The sequence below is a fragment of the Apis cerana genome, linkage group LG13 (assembly GCF_029169275.1).
Source record: "Apis cerana isolate GH-2021 linkage group LG13, AcerK_1.0, whole genome shotgun sequence".
In the NCBI taxonomy this organism is placed as follows: Eukaryota; Metazoa; Arthropoda; class Insecta; order Hymenoptera; family Apidae; genus Apis; species Apis cerana.
In genome coordinates, this window is record NC_083864.1 from 10129767 (window position 1) to 10148551 (window position 18785).

Genomic DNA, 18785 nt, shown 5'->3' on the forward strand with positions numbered 1-18785 from the left:
CCTATCCTATTTATCTGACTCCCTTCCCCTCCTCCTCAACCTTTCCGTCCCCCAACCATCCCTTCAACCACCCTCCACCTGCAGGCCTCTTGCCACCCCTCCCCCTTGTCGCGGCCTCTTTTGTTTTATTTCGAATGTTCTTTCATTTCTTAAAAGGTTCTCCGGTGATAATTAGCACAATGCGCGGCGGCATTAATTATTACCCGCGCTAATTACCCGAGGATAAATCGCTCTCGGCGAGGGGTGGCCGGCGTTGGCGGCGGATTCGAGGGTCGCCGAGGCGGTTTCGAGGGGTGGAGAGGGGATAGCGGCCGGTCGTGCTGGCCCATTACCGTTATTGCTGCAACAAACCGACCAACAACAGCGATAAATACGAAGCGAGAACCATGGCGTTACAAATGTCTCTCTGAGTTATGATTATTTAGCGCGACTGGTTGCCGGCCGGATCGTTCGTTGCGGCCTGCAAACCGAACTGGATACCGTTTGCGTCACGTTTTATGCGAGCCCCCACCTTTTGTCCGTTTTGTACGCGAGTTTTCGCCTTTTCCATCAGGGAAAGGGCTGGACTGTTCCTCCCTTTCTTTGCAACTCTTTTCTTCGATCGACCTCGGATTATCTCGTAGCCGATCGATGATGGAAGATCGTTGCTTGAGCGACAATCGTGTCTTAATAAGAATAGAAAATCGTCTTTTTGATTATTCGTTAGTTTTAAAAGTTATCGCGTGTTTGATACATCTAATTGATAATTGAATATCAGCATGCTCGCTTAACAGCGTGACATCGATATAACAATTTTCAGTTTACATATAAATAAGATATATAGAGTGTTAATGTATTTAATATATTTTTATTTGAGATATCTTTGAAGTTCAAATACAAGGAAATTGGTACAAGGAAATATTGAGGTTGAGACTTATTTATTAAATTATAACCAAATAAAGTTTAGATCTTGTATCAAATATTTTTGGTAAATATTTTAATTTTAACAATTTTATTTTGTATATAATAAAATATTAACACAATTTTTTATATATATATTACTAATTTTTTAATAATAAATTTTTATTTATTAATTTAATTTTTAATTATCGTAAAATATTATAATTATAATAGTGATTTTTTGCACCCCTTAGAATAAGAACTAGTTTCACCCTTCATTTCAATCTTGAAATGGTTCGCATATGCACCGCTAGGGGATGTATGAATATACGTTTTCTCGCAAGTGAAATTCATTCTCGTATAACTTATATTTACTATTTGATTTTGATTTGGTATCGCTTCTCGGCCTATTGAGGCTAAGATCAAAGTGTAGTATCTGTTCTTATCAGCTTAATATCTGATACACTTTCCAATGGAGAGTCAGAATATTAATCTGATTTTTTGAAATTGACGGAGTATTTGAAGCTTGCTTCATCTCTGTCGCGGGTCGGCCTGGCATTGCACTACCGTCGGGATTGGCTCAATATTATCGATTTCGAAAAATAATTTATGATTCTTATTAAATAAGATTAGAATTTAAAGTTATTCATATATATATATTTTATTTTATTATTATTATATAAAAAAAAAATTAAAATACATATTTCTATGAATAAAAAGTGACAAAGAAACAAATTTATCATTTATTAAAAATAATGGTATTAACAATAAAAATAATATATAATATGAAAAAGTCAAATTTCTTGATTTCCAAGAAACTTTAATTTTTATTATTCATTTTAAAGTTTGTATTTAAAGATTAATTTTTGATTAATTTTGTTTATTATTATTTTTTTTCGTTTAATAGTTGCTAGAACTTTCAAAAATTATAAAAATTAATGATCATTGACGCACTATCTTGCGATGAACATTAAAACTAATTAAGTTGTTCTTATTCATCGATCCGCCATCTAATGGTAAATGAATAAAAGATAGTTTACCGTAAACATTTTTCTAAAAATTCTCGTGAGATGGCATTTAATTCTTAATCTGCTTGTGAATAGATATTTCTGATACTCAACAGATGGCCTTGACGATAAATTCTTATTCTCTCTTCATCTTTCTCATTATTTATTATTTTTTTCTGTGAAGAATTTCATTTCGGAATTCTGGAGATGGCGTTGATGTCAATATTTTTATTCTATCTTTATCTTTCACTATTTGCTCTTTGTCTATACTTGCTCAAAAGGGCATCAGAGAAAGTTGAAACATTACATCAAAAATGTTCTGAATGATAAATCGTTCCTTGTCTGTGATAATAAAAATAAAATAATGGCTAATACCAAAGTATATAATAATAGTATCGAAAAAACATCTTTTTCTTCAAATAATAATATATCTCTGTCAAATTCTCCATGTGCAGTTATATTTTCACCTTATGTAGTTTGTAGTCGTGGAAAATCTAATGCTAGAAAAGAACAACAATTAAAACGTGGTTTTAGTCTTGGTCGTTCGCCAAGTGATGATATTCCTACGAAGGATACTGTTATGCAAAGTTTAAATATTTCAATTGAAGAAGAAGAACGTACCGCACAATATTTTCATTTTCTTTTAAATAGAGAAATAGATAGGTTAACTGAATTACGTAAAAAATGGATCAAAATTAGAACGGAACCTGAAACTCCAAAAAGTGGAAAATATGAAATAAATCAAGCTATTGGACAAATTAATTTGCTAATAAACAAAAGATTTGAAAGATTTCGTACATTAGTTACTGATTGTGAAGTAGGAAAAGGTGAAATGTTAGTTACATGTAAAGATTTACAAGGATTTTGGGATATGATGTTTATAGAAGTAAAAAATTGTGATTCACAATTTGAAAAATTGGAAAAATTTCGTTCACAAGGCTGGAAAGATACAAATTTATTTTCTGATAATCAAACTACTAAAAAAAAAATTATATCTGCAAAATCAAATTCCATTAAAGCTTTTTTAAATGAAAAAAAGAGCAAAATGACAGAAAAAATAAAAAATAATGATGATTCAAATAAATTGAAATGTAATCTAAATGATATAAGTAATAAGTACATAAAGAATGAAAGTCCTAATATAAAACACAAAATAAAATCTATATTTACTGGATCTAATGAAAAAAAGATTACATCTCTGAAACAAGCTAAAAAATTAAATCTATTGCAAAAAGTACAATTATCTGGATCATTAAAAAAAATAAAAAATCCATCAACAACAATAAAAATGAATCTATGTAAAACACCAGAAATTCAATTAGATGATTCAATATCCTATATTAATTCTAATCAAACACCTGGAAAGAGTATATTAAAACAATCAACAACTAAAATAGAATCTCATGAAAAGTCATCAAATAAAGTTAATTTTGATGATCATATAATTTTAAATGAAATACCAATCGATGAAGAAACACAGATAAAAATGGATTTAGCTGCAGCATTATCCAGAATTGATAATTTTGATTTTGATAGTCTTCACGAAGAAACAAATGATATACGAAAAAAACTTCATTTTAATGATTCTAATTCTGATGAATATGAAGATGACATAAGACAAGAATTAGAATTAAAAGTTAAAATAAAAAATAATACTAATAATATAACTTGCATGCAAACACAAACATTAATACCATTGCAAGAATTAAATAAAAGTATTTGTAAGCCACAAAAGAAAAATAATATAGCACAAACAAACATGAATGAAAGTGATATAATATTAAATCAAACATTACCATTAAATATAAATACCTCCACACCATGTAAAAAAGATAAAGCTGATATATACTTAAACATATTAAAAGAAAAACATATTTCTGTAAGTGATAAAGAAGAAAACCCCCAAAATAATAAATGTATAAAGGTTTTAAGGAATAGAAGTATTTCAATAGATACATCTATAGTTAAAAAGAAATCTTTCAAAAAAGAATCTATTAATGTACAAAAACAAGAATGTAAAGAGAATGAAACTCATTTAGATAGAAGAAAAAGAAGAAGTTATTTTAAAAATAATATTAATGATAATGAAAAGACAGATGTATTACATACAAATAATTGCGTTCATGATGTATGTTTAGAAGAACAAGATAATAAAAGAAGATCCACTAGAAGTGTAAAATTTTCTGAAATAGGTAATTTCAAATAAATAAATATTATTTTTTCTATATATTATATTTTTAAACAAATATTCTTTATTACAGAAAAAGAACAAAATGAAATAAATAAACTAACTCTACCCGTAACTCCTTATATTAAAAAAAGGAAAATATCTTCCAAAACTAATGAAAAAAATAATACATTGATAGAGCATTCCTCAGAAATATCTAAGAAGCGTAATTAATTTATTTTAATTTTTATTTATTTTTGAAATTATATTTAGATATATAGTATATATTTATAATTATAATTTTATTTCAGAACGAATCAGAAGATCTCAAAACAAAAAAATATAAATTCTACTTTATATATATAATATTGTTGAAATTTGTACGTATACAAAGGTACTTAAAATTTTTGTATTTTTCAATTTTTTTAAAAAATGTTTGTTTTTTCTATTCACAAAAATTTTAAATATTAACATAAATTGTTTTTAATTGAAGTACATTTTTTAATTGTCTGATTTTAATCTTTTTAAATACAATATGCATTATGCTAAATATAATTTAACAAAATAATTTATTTTGTATAAATAAGATAATACAATTTTATTTACATATATAATAACAAATCAAATTAACATATTGCACAAATTATTCCATAAATTTTTTAAAGAAAAGAAAGGAAAAACAGAGATGTTCATTCTGAATGCTCATTCTTATAATAATATACGATAAATGTATTTATTAATTATTTAATAAATATTTCAATCATATATTTTATTTAATTATCAAATAAAAACACACGAAATACAAGATTCTTTTATTGTTCGTTATGCACAAAAAATAATTTAAAAAAAATTATAATACAATACAATTTAGAAAAATTATAAGTTAATAAATAATAATAATAAATTGGATTAAAAAATTAAGATTGTACAAGAAACAAAGATTGAAATTTAATCCAGAAAAAAACAATAAGAGTAAAGGTTAAATAATTGATAAGAATGTTTCCGCACTCTCAAGAATGTATATATACACATTGTCCTACAAATTATTTTAATATACTTTGTATCTAAATAACGGCCATTATGTTTTCCTATTATCTGTCATTAACTATGTATCTAATTTGATTATATAGTTTGTTTTTTATTATATAAATTTAAAGAAATTTTTATAAAAAAAAATTAATATTTAAAATTATTATTTTAAATATTTTTTTTAATTATAAAAAGTTTTTAGTTTTGAATTTCAAAAATGATACTATTATTAATGAAACAATAAAAATAATGAAAACTATTTTATTACTTTAATATTAAAAGATATTTTTTATATTTTTTTTATATTTTTTGATATTATATGTATATATATATAATGTTTATAATATTGATGAAAACTATTAAAATTAATTTAAATTAATATTCGTTAAAATTAGAAAAAATATTTAATCACGATAAAGATTTTTTATATATTATGGAATTATATAAAGAACATCAATATATTTATAGCCTTCGGAGTCTAAAAATCAAAATAAATATAAAATTGTTAAGTAAAAATTGTTTAAGTCTTATTTATTAAGTTATAAATAATTTAAATTTTCACTAGATAAACTAAAACGAAGATAGAATGACACGATGCGTCACATTATGTTGCGTATAACAAAAATAAAACTCGCATTCTATCTCGTCTCGCTTTGTGTATACAATGCAAACTTGACTCATGTATTACTTAATAAATAAGCCTCAAGTAAAATTTTGTATATTATCTTTTGTATTTGTTTCTTTGAACCTTTAAAATTGAAAAATATCTTTTAAATATATTCCACGAATATATTAATTATTAGCAAATATTTGATAAATTTATATAGAAATAATATAGAATAATATTTCCATTATTAGGTAATATTTCCTTGATATAAAATTTTATTAAATTTTGATATAATAATAATTAATATAATATTATAAAATATTTCTATATCAACAATATAAATAGCAAAATTTTTTTTAGTTTTGAATTTATATGATAATTGTTTTTCCTTTCTCTTCATTTTTTATGATAATGCAAGACATCACTCATAATTTATTATTATTTTAACAAATTCTTTCATGCTTATTTTAGATCGTTGATTATATATATCTACTTGCTAAAATTGTCGGTGTAAAGTATATATGTATTTACAAATAATGGAATATTTTCTATTAATTTATCAATTATTCATTTTTTGGAATTTTAAGCAATTTTAAGATGAAATAATCTGAAATTATAATTTATAATTTATATATATAATAATTTAAATATCAGAAAAAGAATAATTATTAAATATAATATATAAATTTGTATATATTATATATTATACAAACTTTATATTATTAACTATATTTTATTAGACAAAAATAATTTAAAAAATATATATATAAAATTTATTATACATTGCAATTATTTACTTTTATTCATGAAAAGAATGATATTTAAAGCAAAAAAAGATTTTCGAATGTAATAATCAATATTTTAAATTTTATAATTAATTTATGAAAATAATAATATAAATATTTATTTTACACAAATTTTTAAAAAATCATTAATATTTGAAAGAAACTTATTCCAATAAAGTTCAATGATTTGTAAATGTTTGCTATAGTAATTCTATGCGTGTCAACGTTTAACATCTAGTGCTTTGACCTCATTTGAACTTTGCAGATAACTAGTTTCAAGATTTCTAAGCAATCTTATGGAAAAGTTTCATCCTATTAACGAACATTCATTATTATTATTATTTATTATTATAAAATTCAACATTTTCTATTTTAATTAAATCTTCTATAAAAAAATTTTATTTTTTCATTTTTCTTTTGCTTTATTTACTTAATTTACTTAATTTTTTACAATTGTAGAAATTATACTTTCAATTATCAGTATAAAAATTATATTATTTACGAATAATTTATTGAAATATTATTATATTATATATACATATATATTATGGTTACATAAATATTATTTAAAAATAATTAATTTGTAGTTATCAATTTAAAATATGAAATATATGAGCAAATAAAATTAACTCAATATATTATTTGTTTATAGTTTTTTATTTTTATTATAATATTATATTTTATTACATTCAAGAATTTTTTATAATTTTTTTAATTTTTTTAAATTTAGAAAAATATATTATTTACATTATATATATTTTTATACACACAAAAAAATATTTACAAATACAAATATTTATAATAGATTTTTGTTAAAATAATTCAATAATTTGGTGAAGTATAAATTAAACGTATTAATTTATTAAACATAAGTAATTATATAATTGTTAAATACAATTAACTCAATATTCTTTCTCAAAAATCAAGAACCAAGAATTTTCATCATCTTCAACACGATGTAATTTTAATTTACAATTTAAAAAATTATTGAAATACTAAAAGTCACTCCATAAACACAATTCCAAAAATTCTCTTGTACTTTGTTTCAACTACACTGCACTAAAAAGTCTGTAAAACTCAATATAGAATAAATAATACCTAATCGTTGCGATTTCACATATCAGCGATAATGCTATTGTATTTTTATTGAAATTGCCAACTTACATATATTACATTTTGTATTTAAAAATATCCACTCATTAAATCATACAGCATTATCAGTGTAAATCGTAACAACTTTACAAAGAATGTCACGTAGACATAGAGAATCAACAATATTTAATCCATCTCGTTTCCGAATATATCTTGTCTCTGAAACTAGATCACGAAATATCCCCACGCTCCGATTCTTCTCCTTCCTTCGTGGGAAAAGTTCCGGTGGAGGGGATTCGTACATGGTCCTCGTGATATCGCAATGTGGAAGGAGTAATGGCTTCGCATAGAGTGGAAGGGAATGTCAGAGATGGTCGCGGGGTTCGATAACGCAGGCTTGTCCTGTCTAATTACTCGGAATTTACTCGTAGAAGGAGTAGAGAACGTAACAGCGTAGAATACGATAGAGACTGGAATAATAGACACGAGGAAAATCGTCCGTGAAGAACGAGCGAAGAATAGCCTGTTCAGAAATGCCGGTCACCACGCTCACCGTCTCTCTCGTTTACCTTCTGGCGCTCTTCGGTGAGTTACCAACTTACTTGGTTGGTCCGCCTGCTTTCACGTTTCAATCTATCATTCCACTTTCCCGCGTCTGTCATCCCCGCTAATTTCGAATTTTTTCGCGATTAACCATCGTTTGTTAAAATGAACGGAAAAGGATAGAAGTATTTGATATTTGTGTCAAAGTTGTTTAGAAATTGTTTTGTATTTTTAAATGGAATGAAGGAATTTAATTTTAAAAAATTATTCAAATGTGTAATATATTTAAGAGAATGTGCTGTTTAAAATATTTGAAGATAAGAAAGAAGACAATTTTATTAATACTATTAATTTAGTAATATTTTCCTTCACTAAAGGAACATAAAAGAAATCGATAATTCTATAATTAATTTATTATAAACAAAATATATAATATAATGTAAAATCATGGATATTTTTTTTCTTAATTTAAGATTAACATATTATACAACATATATATACATCAAAATTTTTTTTGATACAGAAATGAAATTTCTTTTGAATTTTAATTTGATACAGTTATTCATTACAATTTTTATGTATATAAGTTCCTGAATTTTTTACTTTAAAAACTGAAATAACGAAAAAGAAATATTATCGCAATTATAATTCATATTACTCAGTTAGAACTACAATTTTTTAAAAATAATTCTTATATTATCTATATAGATAAAAAAAACTATTATTTAAAATTTTTTGTTAAAAATATTTTTCACAGAATAATAAAGTATTTTAAATTTATTTGATTAATTATAAATAAATAAAATTTTCAAAATTGTTTTTTTATGAAACATCATTTCTTTCTTGTTATACCATTACATAAATATCTTATATAATATATAATTATATATTATATAATGTATATAGTTAAACGAATATTAATTTCAACATTAAATCATAAAAAATTAATTCTTTGGTGCTCCAAGGTTACTAAATATTATTCCATAAGATTTTTCATTCAGAAATTTATATCAGAAATTTATACATGTTATGGAATAAAAATTCATCATTTTTTTTATCGAATTTAAAGAAAATCAATAATTTTAATAAATATATGCAATTTGAAAGGAAACTAACATACATGGAATTTGATGAATCACATAAAATTATCAATGCAGAATTTCTTTCTTTATATATCTTCAATCCTTTTTCGGGTCTACTTTATACGAATTTGGTTAATCGAGGTTGCGTCCTTCAGAATACTGACTCGATAAAATAATTATTTTATTTACAACAAAAAAAATTGCTAATTGAACGAAAAATTATTTTTTAATCATTCTATAATACATCGAAGATTTTCCCTAATTAAAAAATTTTTTTTCAGGTTCCTACTGTCAAATGGCACCAGGTAAATCAATATTTACCATTTGTTTTAAATTCACGAGACATTTCAGTGAAAAAAAAATTGAGGAAAAATAAAGAATAAAAGATGATATTTTTTATTAATTATACATTATTTATCGTAATACAGTACAATTTTTGGTAAAATATGTAGTTGAAGATATTATATAAATCAAGGTCTATAAGAAAGAAATAGAATCTGTTTGCCGAGATAAGTGATCTCCTAACAAATGTAACTTAGTATAAGACAGATGATAGAATTTCATTCTATTTAATATTGATATTTTTTCTTAAGATTTATAAATTGATTTGAAACATTTATTATAATATTCAATAATAAATAATATGAATTTTCGGAATTATTACTATTTTTTATAATTAAAATTATAAAATATAGAATTAAAAATATAAATATAAATATAATAGGAAACTGAATCACTCTTAAATAATTAAATAGATTTCTCATTGAAAAGTACCGCTTAAGAAAGTTTGAAAAGTAGATGCAGTTTTTTCTCGGTCTAAAAAATCAGATTTACATAATCTGAAAATTATTACTTTGAAGAAAAAGTTATTAATCGAAGAAACAGTAAAAACAATAAATAATTAATAAATAATTTCTATCGCAATTGAAAAAATCTTTATCGTATTAATTTTTTTGTACTAAATTCATTATTTTTCTTAATTTTTAATTTTTATCATGGCATCTAATTTTTTAATTTTAATTAAAAATTTTCTTCTTATTCTTTTGATACTTTTTTTTAATTTGTGACGATTATTTTCTAATTAATTATTTCCTTTTCATTTGTTATTAGAAGAAGTTTTTAATTTAACGCAAAAAAATGTTCGCTTTTAGCGGCTTGCCCTTATGATTAGCTCAATTACATGAACGGAGGTACCATTTCCGTGTCTTTGTCGTGTAGCAGGGACTCCGTGAATTAACGGTGCCTATCGTCCGACTGTGTGACTATGTGTGATTTGTCTACACAAGCAAAGAATACCCCCCTGCATATGCATGCATCTCTCTATACGCTACACAACGTGTCTCGTCGTTTTTAGAAGAGCGATCCAGACTGTGACGATTCTGTGTACGTTAGGTATGCGCATGCCTATGTATCGGGTGATTCAAAAATATTATTAATATTTTCTAAAATAAACAACATTGAATAAATGAATGCAATTAGTATCTTCGTTTCCTTCATTTAATTTTAATATTAAAAATTGAGAAATTCCGCTTTACAAAATCGATTTATCAATTTAAAAAATATAAAAATACGAATATGAAAAATAATAAATATAATTAAAGTATAAAAAATTTAATATGCTTTTAAAATAAATGAAAAGAAATTCTGTTGATGAGATGAAAAATGATATATTACTCTATTGTATTGATATTGATTTCAAGGAATATATTTATTTATTAAATCATTCGAATTTCAATATTGTTAATTAATATTTATTTTTATATTATGTAATCAATTTTTATAAGTACAATTTTTAATGCTCGAATGGTTAAAATCTTTTTACAATACTGAACAAATGAATATAATTATTGTAATTTATTTTTCTTATTTTTGTAGTATTTTCGAGTCACTGTGTATAAACGTGTGAACTTATTTCTCTTGGTATACTCATATAATTTACATACTTGTAATATGTGTTTGCATTGAAGCATCTTATATATGTTTTTACAAACATGTTATTATAATTATAATTTAAACTATAACTAGATTCTAGTCTTTTTTTAAAATTATTTTCTCATGTCAGATTAATAATATAGAAAGTAAAGATACGGTAGAGTGATTAATTATGAATTGATGAGTTGAAAACAGATTTACAAGTTGATTTTCAAGAGCGATATCTGCATTAATAAGCATAATACAATTAAGGAAAAGTTTCTGTGTACATTATAATATTTAAAGCAATGGTTAAAAATAGAATATTATTAAGTTATAATTTATATAATCATTTAATTTTATTTAAATCTAAAACATACATGTATATACATATATATATTGATAAAAATATTATTGGAAATTGAAAATATTTAGTATTAGCTAATAATTATATCACGTGTATTAGTATAGTATTAGTATAATTATATGTATAATTTGTTGGTAAAATACGATAATATAGAATACGATAATATAAAAAATTCTAGAAAAAATGCTTGTTTAAGTTTTTTAATATATATATTAAATATATTTTATATATATATATATATAAATTAATTTATTATTTCGATAATGATTTAAAAAGAAATGGATTATTTGTAAAAATGAATTTTTCAAAATCAAATATTTTAAATTAAAAGCAATAAATAAATCTAAATAAATGATAAAAAAATAGAATGTTAAAAGATATTGTACATTGAAAATAAAATTATTTTTATATTATATATATATTTTTTGTATGTACATATAACGTTATCTATAATCAGATTGAATTAAGAGGAAATTACTAATTATATATATATATAATTACATATACATATAAATAAGAATACTTATATATAACTAGAAGAATATAATTTTAATACAATTTAAACAATTATTTATTATAAATAAAAATATTGTACATATTATTCTTCTATATTCAAAAAAATCAACTTTTTATTTGTATATATAATCACACAATAATTAATATTTTCGAATAAAACTCATTATTTTTAGTTCACATTTTCTTCTCCACAATATCACCAAACGGAAAAGAAAAGAACAAAAAATATTTCATAAATCCACAATCGTTTCATAAACATCGTACATAGTTATCACACATAAACGATATTCAACACGTCCACTAATACCATACTGTTTGTAGGACCACAACTCCAACACACAGTCAACTATCACTGTGTTCCATCGGTTTATAGACGAGTCATTCAAGAGCAACAATATTAGTCAGTCGACCAGTGATTCTCTACCGGATCGCATACCAAAATTGTTACGCGTTGTCGCGTCGAGTTTCTTCTTTAAATACAGGATTTAATAGAATTCGTCATTGTTATATTATTGATCATGTATTGGAAAGTGTGCGTGATTGTTGCAGCTGTGGCTGGAGCTACCAGAGGCTGGCAATTGGGAAGCGGGCTGAAATATAAACTGACAACGACTTTGCTATTTAGCGAAGCGGCTCCATCGAAATCCAGTGGAGATGTTGGCTTTCGTTTGACCGGCGAGTTGGACGTGACTGCCGCTTGGCGGAAACCGGATGATCGAGATACCTTCTTGTTGAGAATCGAGGTAAATGTTTTTTTGAATTTTGAATTAATGAAAAGGAATTGAATAATCGAATGTATTGTGTAATCTCAGTTCATGTTTTTATTCATTTTATTAATATTTTATCTTTATCTCATTAACTTGTAATGGAATACTGATATCTTTCGCAGTAATAATCATAAATTTATATAACTTTTTTTAAAATACAATTTTATACTTTTAAATTAGATATAAAATCTGAAAGCATAATTATTTTTCGAAATTTTTTTTTATGATGTAAATGATTCAATTTTTATGCTTTTTATAAATTATCTTGTTTAAAAAATATATTACTTATTACAAACTAGAATATATTTTAAATTGAAAGTAAATAAGTTATAAAAAGATGTCAATATAAAATTGTGATAACCTTTTTTTTAAAGAAAAGATTAAAGCGTAACATGAATGATATTAAATAGAATATAGCATTATGAATTATATATTTTTAATCATTTTCATATTTTCAAAATTATTACTAAAAATAATTTTTAATTTTTAATAATAAATTATTTATGTATTTATATATATATATATATATATATATATGTATGTATGTATGTATGTATGTACGTATGCATAATAATAAGATAAATTATATTATAAATTATGTCTTATCATTTTTTGCGATAAATGAGTAATTCCTTCGTTTTTATCTCATGTATTTATAAACTCATTATCTAAAGTGTTATCTTAAATATATATATATATATATAATATAAACTTTAAAATAAAATTTTTAAATTTTCAAAATTTTAATCCAAAAAATTAAATATTCTATTTAAGTAACAAATAATTCTATTTAAGTAATAAAATTATATAAATAAATAGATATTTGTCGTGATATCAGTCGATCGCAACAATACTATCTATGTTAAATGCCAACGCGTAATCACTTTCCAAAAAATATTTATTGAGTACTAATCATTCAAAACGTTTTTTCAATTTCACGCTTTTCATTATTCCAATTTTCAATTCAAAATATGATAAACAATTTTTAACGTATAATTGCGAAGAGAAAGGTTCAAAAAAATTATTATTAACAAATATTACTTAAATTATTTTATCACTTCTCCGCATTAATCTCATTACTGATAAAGATAAAAAAAACTTCCACAGCTTCATCATCCGCAACTATGGATCAAATCTCGAAGAGCACCGGAACCGGAAGGATTCATCGAGCACTCCTCCAGAATAAACGCCCTAGCAAAGAATCCTCTTTTGTTAGTCTGGAGGAACGGCGAGGTGCAATCAATCTTCATGGATCCCGCAGAAAGCGTCTCTTCGGCAAATTTAAAACGAGGCCTTGCCAGCCTTCTCCAATACAGAGTGTTCGACAACGACGTTGAAGAACGTGACGCTTCTGGTCTCTGTACCGTGATCTATCACTCCCTGGGACCCGAAACAGTGGGAAAACGAAAAACATCCTGCGAACAAAGCACTCTACCATCAAGGAAACGACATCCAAATCCATCGTTCGACGTAAGAGTGTCGAGTAGTCGCAATTCCACGTACGAGCTCACGCAAGACCTGCTTCTGCCCAGCTTGATTCGTGACGAGGAGAGGCACAGGATGGTACTGGCCGCCAGGCCGGAAATGGGCACCATAGTTACGTCAGAGAGGACACTCGAACTGTTGCCTGGCACGCTCAACGCGAAAACCGTGCAAGCTGATACCTTGAAGCAGGCTGTTGCTGCTGTGCAACCTGGATGTAGGGAGACGAGTATCGAACTGCAATTGGAGCCATTTGCGTGCCCTGATAGCGGATGTCCGACGGTCAGTTCGAAGAACTTTTTCATTTATTTCAATTATTTTATATTTATTGTGCTTCTCTTCATTTAATAGTAATAGTTTAATATCGATATAAAATCTGTTGTCTAGTTGGTGAAATCAATAGCGTGACAGAAAACCGGAAGACTTATAATTATCCTCGTTTAAATGTTTATTTGTCTACTGTTTCCTCTTCTTTGTTTATTTATGAGAGCAACTAATTATTATCATCAAGACGGTATAAAAAATTAAAAAATACAAATGGATTTATTATAAATTGTAAAAATAATTCATTAGAAATGAAAATTTATTGATTTTTTTAAACGTTAAAGATAAAATAATAGAAAAGTATTTATATAATAGAAAATTTGAAAAAAAGAGATACTTGGAATAATCATTATTTATCTATTTTTGTATTATATAATTTCAGATTGAACAAACAATCGACGAGTATCGCAACGCTTTGGAGAACAACGCTTTGGGCACAGGGAAATCCGCCTCTGCATTCCTCAAGTTAGTACCTCTAGTCAAATCAGCTTCTCCGGACGAGCTTTTGAAAATTTTAAAAAGTCCCCGATATCGTCAACTAAAACCACAATTATTGGACATATTTGGTGTGGCCTCAACTGTGGCGAGTCATCAAGCAGCCATGAAGATTCTCAAACAAGATGAAAGAGGCGACGAAACCGAAAGATATCTCTGGGCCCTGTCCTTATCCCCAACACCAGATGCAGATATCGCTAAAAATATCCTAAAACGATCAGAAGAGACTAATCCAAACGATAAAGTAGCAGAAACACTAGCCCTAACTGCAGCAGCGATGGCACGCCATCTAGGATCTCCAGTTGCTATCGAAAAAGCAAGGAGCAGCTTAGAAATTGGCCTCGACAGTTGCACAGGAGAAGAATGCAAATTAAAGTTCCTTAGAGCACTAAGAAATTTAAGAAGTGAGACTGCGATCCCTAAATTGCTAAAATTTGCAACAAGCGAGGAAAAATCGCTCAGCATTGCTGCTTGGAAAGCTTTAGCGATTCTACCCAAAGATTCAATTACATCTGAGGTGAAGAAAGCAGCCAGACGTGTTTTCTATCAAATAGGGGGACCCAAGAGGGACAGTAGTGCTAGAACTCTGGCCTTAGATATTATTCTCGAAACAGGTCCATCGAAAGAGGACATTAGACATCTTGTGGAATACTTGGCAGGCACAGATCCTGCATACGAGGTCCGCAAGTATCTCAGTCAACGATTGGAACAACTTTCTGAAAAAGATCCTCAATTGGCCAAGGATTTGAACGAAGTCTTAAGTACAAGTGGAAAAGATATCGTTAATTATAACGTGTTTTCCCAAAAAGGTTTAAGCACAGCATTCACTAGAAGTTTCTTAAGATCACCAGACAGCAATGGATCACTGGTAACCATTCAGGAAATCAACTCAGGATTGATGAAACGTGGAATAGTGGACGTGATTCTGCAAGTCGAGGACCACGAGGAGGCGCTATTCTCTCTTGGTCTGTTCGCAGGAGGTCTAGGAAGCTTCGTCTCAACGTCTGAGGAAGAAGATATCCAAGACAACGAACCTGCTACAGCAGGAATGGAACTAGATTTCTTGGGAGTTGGTATCAGGCCGTTCGTTTTCTTCTCTGGTCAAGGGGAACTCATGGGCCATGTTTGGTCTGGTACAGCGTCTGAACGAACCCCAGCCTTCCAAGCCTTGTCTGCAATCCACTATTACAACGAATACATTCCATTGGCTTCAGGAATCGTGGTTGAGATTGATGTTCAGGGTGCGGTTAGCTTTGATTTAGCTGGACAGATTCAACTGAGTCTATGGTCCAGAAATGCCCAATCTCTGGTAGATTTGAAGGCTGGAGTGGTGATCCAAGGAGGAACAAAGGTGCGATCTGACTTCGTGCAGAGCATGGCTGAATTCTCCATGACCATGGAACCCAAATTGGAGTTGGCCACCGATGTAGACTTTTCTGGACCAGTGTCTTTGTGTATGAAGCTCAGCCAACCAGAGAATGTGGTTAAGTATCAAGTGTACAAGGTCGAAAGAGTGGCCGGAAGTAGGCACAAGCTGAGGAAGACTAGGAGGATAAGGCTGCATAATCCTGGTAAATCTTATCTGTTGAACAGAAAGAATAACGAAATGTGTTCGAAGATTACTGGTTGAGTGAAGACTGTTTGTTAAAGTTTGTCATAAAACTTTATAAAATATACAAAGACAATTGCAAAGGATATCAAATTCTTCTTCCGTGTGCAACTAGTGCGTAGAAAGAGAAACCGTGTGTTACGTGAAACAAAGATATAGGCAAGAGATTTTTATTGTGTAAGTATAATCGATGCATTTACAATTTTCGAGCGAGAGAAATCTTTTATATGAAAATCATTCCAATGGTTAATTTGTTTCGCAATTCAATTTTGATTTAAACTTTTTTTTTATAGTTATATAACGACTTTATAATTTCAAATTATTTTATTTGTTTCTATTTTTACCTTATATTTTTTATTTTTTGATACGATTTAATTATTTAATTTTAAAATAGTTTTTATATTTATTACTTGCGAATAGATATAAATAAATAGAAAAATTTAATCGATTATAGGTGGTTAAAAATATATCGTATTTTCCATTTTTCCTCGTGAATTTTATAATTTATAAAACCATAAATAATAAATATTTTATTACACAAGAAATATTTTTACTCAGATATAACATAATAAAAAACATTATAATACGTATTCGTTGAAAAATATTATATTCTATGTAATCTAATCTAAAATTTAATATTAAAAAAAGATTTGTGATATGATGAAATTAATAAAATCGAGCATTAAAATATATTATATATTTTCTCCATCAAAATGGAAATCTTATTTTTAAATGTCACGTAAGAGATATCGAAGATCGTTTCTGCGAGAAGAAAGGAACTCAAAATAAATGAAATAAATCCAAGTATAACATTAAAAAAAAACGTCTCTCTTCGTTCTCTTCGTATATAAGATCGACTCCACACCAGATCCCGCCCAATCCCGAACACTTCAACGGCAGCCACATTCAGCGACGACCATGTCCTCATACCCATACTGATAAGTCAACGTCCCACTGGCATCCAGATACAGTAGACTAGTAGGCGCCAATCTAGTAGGCACACAGCAAGCCCTCCCAACTGGCTTGCTTCCACCCTGATCGACGCCCTGAAGAGCGCCGTGCACCAACGTCTGCACGATCGCGTGTTTCGTAGGGCTGAGATGGTCGCCAAAGGGGTAGAAACACTTTCCAGAGCACTGGTAGGCCTCGTAGCCCGGGGGGGCGACAACCCAATCGTCATAAGCGATCAGCGCGAAGTCCACGTACATGGAACGCCTCCTGCACGAGTTCTTGCGCCTTCTTCGAGGCCCTTCGTCGGCCTCCTCCGCCTCTTCCTCCTGCACGGATCTCCGTGGACGCTTCTTCCTCACTTTGGCGTAGCTCAACAGCAAGATTGGACCGTCGCCGCAAGGATGGTAGCCAACTCTGCCGTACACTCGGAACCTGACAACACCGCCACCCCTCGTGGCGACCGCCGAGGTCACGTTGAAGGCCCTCCAACTGTCGTCCCTCCTTGATCTGCAGCTCTCGAAGGTGTCCATGTGGTCCAGGCGGACTCTGAGGATGGACCCCGCGACCCCGAGCAGCTCTGCCACCTCCAACACTTCGTCGGGATCGATCGGAGGCACCGAGAACACGAGGATTTTCGCTCCATCGTTGATCGGACCGGACACGTGGATTGGCTCCAACGCTCTCACTATGTCCACGTCCGATCTGCGATGGTACAGCTCCAGCATGTACTTGGACACGACTCCTCGATACCTTCTGTGACTTTTTTCGGTGGCCCTTCTGTTCGTCTTGTTCGAGAAACGATGGAGAACGGACGGGGACGAGGCTGGAATCGAGAGGTCGAACTGGATGGACGCTTTGGCGTGCACTCTCGGTGCTTGCCAGGAACGAGAGCTTGTTTTCCATAATCCGTAGACGCAGAAGGTTCCCAAGAGGATTAGGAAGAGGTATTGGGAGGGATTCATTAATGGGTGGTTTTTTTTTAACGATAGTTTCTTTTTAAGAGATGGGAGGTTGGAAATATTGGATGGTGTAGAACCGGAGTCGATCGGATTTGGCGTTCAACTGAAAATGAATCCTTGATCGGTGGGTGAGGCTGAAGGACCGATTTTAAATAGAAGCCAATGGAAAGGCGGGATTCGAAATTGCCCCTGGAATGTCCTTATCATCGACAG

General features: G+C 28.4%; 3 protein-coding genes and 1 non-coding gene across 5 annotated transcripts; 3 read left to right on the forward strand and 1 right to left on the reverse strand.

Moving 5' to 3' along the window:
- The first annotated feature begins 1273 nt into the window (after positions 1 to 1273).
- Positions 1274 to 1468, forward strand: LOC114578291 (U2 spliceosomal RNA). Its single transcript, XR_003699119.1, has one exon. It is a non-coding gene; the product is annotated as a U2 spliceosomal RNA (small nuclear RNA).
- Positions 1469 to 2079: 611 nt separating this feature from the next.
- LOC108004037 (uncharacterized) lies at positions 2080 to 8138 on the forward strand. Its single transcript, XM_028669845.2, has 4 exons — positions 2080 to 4078; positions 4148 to 4279; positions 4365 to 4447; positions 7796 to 8138. The coding sequence occupies exons 1-3, from the start codon at positions 2251 to 2253 to the stop codon at positions 4397 to 4399; spliced, it is 1995 nt and encodes a 664-aa protein (XP_028525646.1). The 5' UTR covers positions 2080 to 2250; the 3' UTR covers positions 4400 to 4447; positions 7796 to 8138.
- Positions 7930 to 17485, forward strand: LOC108004036 (microsomal triacylglycerol transfer protein). 2 transcript variants are annotated; one of them, XM_017066679.3, is made up of 5 exons: positions 8011 to 8151; positions 9473 to 9496; positions 12535 to 12728; positions 13860 to 14516; positions 14941 to 17485. In XM_017066679.3, the coding sequence occupies exons 1-5, from the start codon at positions 8100 to 8102 to the stop codon at positions 16681 to 16683; spliced, it is 2670 nt and encodes an 889-aa protein (XP_016922168.2). In that variant the 5' UTR covers positions 8011 to 8099; the 3' UTR covers positions 16684 to 17485. The 2 variants fall into 2 exon arrangements, with proteins under 2 accessions (XP_061940109.1, XP_016922168.2); XM_062084125.1 differs by lacking the exon at positions 9473 to 9496 and having other exon boundaries at positions 7930 to 8151.
- LOC108004009 (growth/differentiation factor 2) lies at positions 17345 to 18575 on the reverse strand. The gene has a single exon (XM_017066626.3). The coding sequence runs from the start codon at positions 18573 to 18575 to the stop codon at positions 17553 to 17555; it is 1023 nt and encodes a 340-aa protein (XP_016922115.1). The 3' UTR covers positions 17345 to 17552.
- Between the last annotated feature and the right edge of the window lie 210 nt (positions 18576 to 18785).